This window comes from Chlorocebus sabaeus, chromosome 20, assembly GCF_047675955.1.
Source record: "Chlorocebus sabaeus isolate Y175 chromosome 20, mChlSab1.0.hap1, whole genome shotgun sequence".
Classification (NCBI taxonomy): domain Eukaryota; kingdom Metazoa; phylum Chordata; class Mammalia; order Primates; family Cercopithecidae; genus Chlorocebus; species Chlorocebus sabaeus.
Window position 1 is genome coordinate 80,314,464 of NC_132923.1, and position 8,471 is coordinate 80,322,934.

General features: G+C 43.5%; 1 protein-coding gene across 1 annotated transcript in view; it reads left to right on the forward strand.

Annotated features, from left to right (window-relative positions):
* The window catches only part of PLPP3 (phospholipid phosphatase 3), an 84,393-nt gene extending 77,965 nt beyond the window's left edge, over positions 1 to 6,428 (forward strand). Inside the window, exon 6 of the mRNA XM_007978594.3 lies at positions 4,503 to 6,428. Coding sequence (XP_007976785.1) covers positions 4,503 to 4,628 — 126 coding nt within the window. The 3' untranslated portion in view covers positions 4,629 to 6,428. The remainder of the gene's footprint in view (positions 1 to 4,502) is intronic.
* The last annotated feature ends 2,043 nt before the right edge of the window (positions 6,429 to 8,471 follow it).

Here is an 8,471-nt window from a genome sequence, read left to right on the forward strand (position 1 = left end):
CATCTCTTCTTTGTCTTTACTGCATAGGTGTTGTTCAGGACTCATCCTCTCCTAGACTCTTTAATCCCTGCCTCCAGGCTCACTACATGCTTTCTGACTCCATCTCCATTTTAGTTACCATCGTGATTTTTATTTTTTATTTTATTTTTTTTTGGTCTGAGACAGAGAGTCTCGCTCTCTCGCCCAGGCTGGAGTGCGATGGCACCATCTTGGCTCACTGAAACCTCCACCTCCCAGGTTCAAGTGATTCTTCTGCCTCAGCCTCCCGAGTAGCTGGCGTTACAGGCACCCGCCATCATAGCCACCTAATTTTTGTACTTTTGCGGGGGGGGGGTTTCACCATGTTGGCCAGGCTGGTCTCGAACTCCTGACCTCATGTGATCCACCTGCCTCAGCCTCCCAAAGTGCTGGGATTATAGGCTTGAGCCACCATGCCCGACCACCAACATGATCTTAATGCAGGTCTTTCCAGTGTGTTGCTTCCCCACTTTTGCCTTGACAATGATTCCTAGAACTAAAACAATGAGATCTGAACTGCTTAACATGTCCCAGGAGGCTTTTCAATATCTAATCCTCTCCTCTCCAGCCTCTTTGACTGCTCCACCTTAGATATACTGAGCTTCCTGCAGCTCCCGGATGTGCTGTACTCCCTTTCTCCTGTGCCTTTGCACACACTATTCCATTTGCCTGAAACAACATCCTAGCATTCACTGCCTGGTTAACTCCTCCTTATCCTTCAAAGCCGAGATCAAATAGACATCCTTTAGGAGAAGCCTTCTAAGGCCTGCTTCCCACTCCCCTTCAGTCTGGGTTAAATGCCACATTCTCTGTGCTTCCTCAACACCCTGGCTTCCCTCTATCATAATCCTTAATATGCTCTATTGTGGTTGTCTGTTTACCTGGCTCTCTAACTCACTGGCCTACAAACTCCCGGAGGGTAAAAGACTGTCTTAATGTATATTCATCTTCATATTTTTGAAGTTTAACACATAGCAGGAATCCAATAAGTATTTATTGATTGCATTCGTTCATTTTCCAAAAAAAAAAAAAGTAATGTATAAAATTCAAAGTATTGGAGAAACGGAATTGAAAACAAATGTTCTGCGCATTGTAACTTAGATCTCTTCTTGGTGCTTAGGGTATAGTTTTTCTTGTTTGCTGGAACTGTATTTATTGTCCAATGTGTCCTTTCGCACAGCAGAGATCTGTGGAGTAGGATTGTGGGCTGGGAGTGGGTTTATCCCATAGACCTAAGACAGCCACTTAATTTGTATAGACCCTTCCCAGCCTGGGCCTCTGGGTTTTCTTTCTGGGTGGAGATCATCTTCTGTAGGAAATGGAACTGCTCCAAGCCAAGAAGCTTTTACTTTTGCTAGGTCTTTTTGTGTTCTGCTGTTCAAATATTAGGAAGACTGAACCCTGTTTCAGTCTTGACAGTATTATGTTTCATGATCCCAAAAAAAGTGTTTGTGTAACCTCAAGTCATGCTGAAAGTGAAATACAGCTTAAAGTGGGATTCTGCTGGACCTCACTCAACTTTTCACCTCGCCGCTTGGCTCCGAGCGGGCAGTATTTGAGTATGTGGTTCCCCCTCAAGTCTGTAGGAGTTGCATTGTCAATAAGGTCCAAGGCCAGAGTGCTTGCTTTCTAGTAAGTAGAGAGAATTTTTGAAATTCAATGACAAACCTTTATTAAGCCCTTGTTGTGTACAAGGCTCAAAGCTAAGTGCTTTGGGTGATTCAGGGTGATTAGGGATAGGATTCCATCTTCAAGAAGCCTCCCATCTAGAAAGAAAGGCCGATAAGCAAAGTTTTGGACACATGGGAGAGCATGGCTTTCTTTGGGTCCGGTAATTACTTTGTTATCCAGATCATTAGAGAATGGAACACCTTCTATTGAACTATGCAACAGTCACAGGTTTAGATCTTCTCAAGTTATTATTGCCTTTAATCTTCATATGATTCCTATCCTGCAGTTAGGAAATGGAAACCCTAAGATGTAGTGACTATGAGCTCAGAAAATTAGATTGGGAGATAAGCCAGTAGATTGAGGTGGTAGATTGTTCAAGATCTTGAAGGGGAAGGTGTTCGCTGGGGATGGGGGAGCTGTCCCCAGCTATATTTGCCCTTGGCAGATGGGATGGATTCTGGGAGAAAGAGCTCTAAGAAATTAGACCTGTACGACTTATTTTCATGAATCTAGCTGCTAAGCTGGGATAAGTGAAGTTAAAAGTAGTGATGGGCCAGGTGCAGTGGCTCACGCCTGTAATCCCAGCACTTTGGAAGGCCGAGGCAGGCAGATCACGAGGTCAGGAGTTCGAGACCAGCCTGGCCAGCATGGTGAAACCCTGTCTCTACTAAAAATATAAAAATTAGCCAGGCACAGTGGCACGTGCCTGTAATCCCAGCTACTCAGGAGGCTGAGACAGGAGAATCGCTTGAACCTGGGTGGCAGAGGTTGCAGTGAGCCGAGATCGTGCCACTGCACTCCAGCCTGGGTGACAGAGTGAGACGCCGTCTAAAAATAATAATAGTAAAAAAAAGAAAGTAGTGATGGAGAGATTGATCAAAACCTCTTCCTCTGAGACAAAGTGAAGGATAAAGGGGAGGATAATTTTGAGCTACAGATGAGGACGTTGTTGTCTGCACCTCTCAGATGATAACATCATTTTAGTACAAAAAGAAGTAAGGCCACTGGGGGAGATCAGGGAAAATGTGGGGCTGGGGCTGGAGTGGAGAAGAGTTGAAAAGTTTAATTATCTTCACATTGAACTTTAATCGAGTCTGTTTCCTCATACTGGGGACACTTGAAAACCGTTTCCCAAACCAACTACAAAGAATTTTCTGGCAGGGGAGCCTAGAGCCTACTGGCAGGTTGTGCACAGATCTTTTTTCTCCTGATCCTCAAGTTTGACTCTGACTAGGAGACAAATCTTTTGGTACCATGGTTTTCACTGTTCAAACCTCCTGACAAAAGAAAGGGAGAAAAGACTTAATTTTTTTCCCTTGCAAAGTGGTACATCCAATAGCACTCAAACTGTGAATGTATTACGATGTTACACTTCTTGGCTAATATTTCATTTTCTTGTCGTAGCATAGAAGTAGCCTAGCTTTATTTATTTATTTATTTTTAACAACGAAATATACTTATTAAATGTTTTGGTAGGTAATATATGTAATGGGTACAAAATTCAAAAGGTACAACAGGTTTTACAGTGACCAGTAAACATCTGTTTCACCTTTGCCTTCTAGCCACCCAGTTCCCTTCTCTCGAGGTAACCAGCATCACCAGCTTCTTGCTGTGATTTTTATAGCATTTTCTTGATTGCTGTGTTGCTACAGAAGGTACATTGTGAAAATGAGTTTAACAAATAATGCAAGTCCCTACTGTGGCCAGGCCCTGGATCGCTAGAGCCTTAGTTTTGGTAAAATCTTATTAAGAACTTCGTTTTCTTGCCTATAATGTGGCCAGAGTGAAGCCATAGTGCTGTCATTAGTAGTGAGCACATTACCATCTGCAGGACAAAGACTCATCCATTCAGAAAGCTGTTGGATATAGGAACTCTGATCGTGTTTTACTTGGTATTTTGAAACCCAGCCATGTGTTTCCTATTAAATTACATGACTGATAGCTGCCGCTTATGGTTACTTAGTAAAAACTCCTGTTGCTAAATGGCTCAAATGGATGTCTGTGTATTTATTTTGCCATCTAATACAAAGCATAAATTTTTCTTACTCCAGTAGCTCATCAAGCCCTTGAATCTTTCATCATAAGTTCATTGAGGCAGGAACTATGCCTGTGCCATCCTCACACCTTTGCAAGTGGCATTCCATAAATGTTTCTCAGGTATTATAAGAAAGACTCAGTGAGGTCACATTCCCACGAGGAAAAAGGACGCTGGGAATAAGTGATAGGAGATTTTTCATTAACCTTTCCTCCAGGTTAGTTGCCAACTTTCTCAGCAACGAGAACCCAGTTTCTTGACCCCCATCAAATGGTTGATATCAGTAGGTTTTCAGGAAAAATAGTCACCACTGCCTGACTTCAGTTCTTGCTGATAGGAGTTCATGTTGGCTGATCTTTTCTGGTTACACCCTGGATTCCTTTGTGAGGAAAGGGAAAGTAGTGTGAATTAATGACTATAACTAATTATGACCTGCTTCCTTTGTTTAGGAACTTATCTTTCATTGCTATTCGTTTGCCTTGAGAAATAAGGAAGTGTGGGTTGCAGATACGGGCACTGGACTGAGAGTCCTTAGAAGTGGATTCTACTGAACTGGTGTTGTGCAACCTGGAGCATGTCACTGCCTTTTCCTGGGCCTCAGTTTCCCTATCTGTACAATAAGCCTTGACGATATGATCCCTATCACCCTTCCCTATTCAAAGAGTTGTGATTTGGGGCCCCTCTTCCTGCAGTCTGTGCTCCTCTGACCTTCCTTTACCCTGTGTACCCAGACCCCGGATATCAGTTACTGACTTCCATCTCTGATTTGTGCTTCTAGGTTTTCTTCGTGTCTGACCTCTTCAAGACTAAGACGACGCTCTCCCTGCCTGCCCCTGCTATCCGGAAGGAAATCCTTTCACCTGTGGACATTATTGACAGGAACAACCACCACAACATGGTGTAGGTGCCACCCACCTCCTGAGCTGTTTCTGTAAAATGACTGCTGACAGCAAGTTCTTGCTGCTCTCCAATCTCATCAGACAGTAGAATGTAGGGAAAAACTTTTGCCCGACTGATTTTTTTAAAAGGAAAAAAAAAAAAAAATGTTTTACTTTGTGGCCTTCCAAAATAGGTAGTGTTCGCCTATGTGGAAACAACAGCAAACTAACACCAAGTGCCAGAGTCCTGGATGTGCAATTGGTTTAAGTGTTCATGTTCTAGTGAACACGGCTTGTTCAGGAACAAACACTAAAATGATTTGAGTAGAGGCTGCTGGTCACCTTTTGTGACCTGAGGAATCCCAGGCCTGTGAGAAAAGCAAAAATTCACATTGTAGCACACGATGCCAGACATAGCACTGAATCGAGAAAATAGCCATTGCAGAGCTGCCCTCTTGAGTCTTTCTGTCCATGCCATTCTATTCTGTACTGTGACTTTAGTTCAGGAAGTTTTGTTTTGTGTTTTAAATAGAAGGAAAGAGCAAGTTTGCTCAGTCAAGTGATCAGATCCCGAATCCAGATTCCCAGTGCTAAGGCCTTACCACCTCCCCTGCCCATAGGCCAACAACCATAGTTCCTCACATTAGTGATTAGCAGACTCTTTGTGGACGAGTGAATTTCACAAATAGCACAATTTCAGAAGAAATCGAGGGCACAGGCCCTCACTTTTCTTCTTTTGACGCACCATCCTGTGATGTTGAAATGTCAATTGCAGGATGCTGATGTTGTGCACGTCAATCACCGGGCACTTGCACACTCTTAGAAACAGTTCGACTTCGGTTACTGCCTTCTCCCTTGAAATCCTTGCTGCGTGCCCACCAGGATTTCCTGTGAGGGCCCGGGATGAGCAAGGCATGGTCTGCCACCAGCTGATGGAAAGCAGCCTTCTGTACAACAGATGGGAGAGTGAAGGGGGCAGAATGAAAATCGAACCAACCTTTTAGCTGTTGCAAATCAGAAGGAGCCAGAGAAGCAGGCAGTCTCATGCCTGAGAGGTTACCCTTCAGGATGACAGAGCTGAGGGTCTTTGTAGGAGTTGCTCTTGCTGTGTAAAGCACTATTGTCTTGGGGTTGACCCCTAGGGCAGTTCTTGATAGGTTCTGCTGGGCAGAACATATGGGTTAAATCTCGGTAGAGAGTTTTCCTCATCCTCTATCCATAAGTGTCCTTCCATGCAAGGTCCTACTCTAGGTGATAGACAGGGACCCCTTCTACTGAACCTTTTGAGGAAAGGAGGAAGGAAGAAATGCGTTTAGATCTTGGATGCAGACCTTTCAAAGGGTTACATGTAACCATATGGATCAACCACATGCACATCCTTACTACAGAATCCGTCCTTTCATTTCAACTTATAGCAAGCTATGATTTTTATATATAAATATTATATAAATAATGTATAAAACATTAAAAGTTAACTATGTAAGATATTATTTCTGAAACAATTTTAGCTATATCCACTATGATTATAAACTGTGTCTCGACCTGTGTTATTTACATTAGCTGCTTAAAAAAGCATTGAGTTAATTTTTTAAATATCAACTAAAATATCATAGTTCTGTGGTAGACATTGTTTTATAATGAAAGAAATAACTGCAACTAGAGAAAACTGTATAAAAACATTAAATTGTCAGTATTTTTGTAAGGTTCCATTTTGTAAAGAGAATAATATTCAAAGACTTTTGTAGCATACAAAGTGAAAACTTGTATCTGCGAAACTATACTTGTATTAAATGTGCTTTTTAAATAAAAGCTCGTAACACAACTAATTAAGAACTTGCAAGTCTGGAGTGTTTGAGAGATGTTTGTCTCAGGTGTGCAGGTAGAAGAAGGAAGAATCACAGGCTGGTCTCTTTGAGTGGGCTTGCCTCATCTCAGGGCACCAACTCCTGATTTTTTTCAGTGGGAAATGTGGTGGTCATAGGGTAGATACTGATGTCTGCCCTGCTCTTTATCTCTGAAAGCCTGTTTGCAGAATGAGGCCCTGGCTCTACCCTCATCTCGGGCTCTTCTAGAGAGCTTTTGTATTCTAAAGGAGATTTTTCCATCAGAGAGGTAGGAGCTGTAGGAGCCCCAAGGGCAGATAAGCAGCCTTCACTCTAGATAAGGTATGTTGGGGGAGCTGTAATGAGGGAATCCTGTACACAGTCCACATCAAAGGAAGGTGCAGGCACCGCTGAGAATGGCATGTGGCTCCTGCTTCCCTTCCTTGTGTTTCTCCAACCTGGAAGAAAAGGGGAAGCTAGAAATTCACATTTATCGAGCACCTGTGTGCCAGGGATTTTTGCCTATTTGTTCTGTCTGATCTTCACAGCAGTTCTTATTTTTAGAAAGAAGGAATACTAAGGAATGCAAAGATGAAATGATTTGTCTAAGATCCTAGAGCATTAAATTGTAGGACAGGTCTTATATTAATTTACTATGGCGGCTGTAACAAATTACCACAAACGTAAAACAACATAGATGTATTGTCGTACAGTCTTGAAGGCTGTAGGGGAGAAGCTGTTTCCTTGCCTTTTCCATCTTTAGAGGCCACCCACTTTCCCTGGCTTGTGGCCCTCTTCCTCCGTGTTCACATGGAGGAAGCAACACTGGGTCGAGTCCTCACCTGCCATCCCTTTGGTTCTCCTCTTCTGCCACACCTTTCACGTGTAAGGGCCCTCCTTGGTGATTACACAGGCCTGCTCATAATCTAGGATAATCACGTATATTAAAGTCAGTTCACTGGCAAACTTAATTCAATCTGCTGCCTTAATTCCTCTTTGCCATGGAACATATTCAAAGATGCCAGGGATTTAAGACATGGACATGTTTCGGGAACATTATTAGGAGTACCAGAGTTCACCCTCTGACCCTCAAAAGATTCATACCCATCCCACATGCAAAACAGATCACCCTATCCCCACATCCCCTAAAGACCTAGGATATGGCAGTATCAAGTTGAAATCCTAAATCTTAACAACTTAAACACCCCAAATCTCATCATCTAAACTAACCCGTTCAAATTAGGTAAAGAGGCTCCATGTTTAATCCACCCTGGAATACACTGCTGTCTATGAACTGGTGAAACTTAAGAAACAAGTTATCTGCTCCCTAAGTTCAGTGGTGGGACGGGCATAGAATAACAGTTTAAAGACATTCCTATTTAAAAAGGGAAAAGAAGCCAGGCGTGGTATCTCACACCGGTACTCCCTGCGCTTTGGGAGGCCGAGGCGGGCAGATCACGAGGTCAGGAGATTGAGACCATCCTGGTTAACACATTGAAATCCCGTCTCTACTAAAAATACAAAAAAAAATTAGCCGGGCGTGGTGGTGGATGCCTGTAGTCCCAGCTACTCGGGAGGCTGAGGCAGGAGAATGGCGTGAACCCGGGAGGCGGAGCTTGCAGTGAGCCAAGATCATGCCACTGCACTCCAGCCTGGGCAACAGAGCCAGACTCCATCTCAAAAAAAAAAAAAAAAAAAAAAAAAAAAAAAAAACGTTGGGGGAGAGAAACAGAAGGAAAAAAGAAGTCATCAATCCCAGGCAACTTCAAAATCCAGCCGGGGACCAGGCATGATGGCTCACTCACGCCTGTAATCCCAGCACTTTAGGAGGCTGAGGAGGGCAGATCACTTGAGGTCAGGAGTTCAAGACTAGCCCGGCCAACATGGTGAAACTGCGTCTGTACTAAAAATACAAAAGACTAGCTGGGCATTGTGGCACATGCCTGTAATCCCAGCTACTCTGGAGGCTGAGGCAGGAGAATCACTTGAACCTGGGAGGCAGAGGTTGCAGTGAGCCGAGATTGCACCACGGCACTCCAGCCTGGG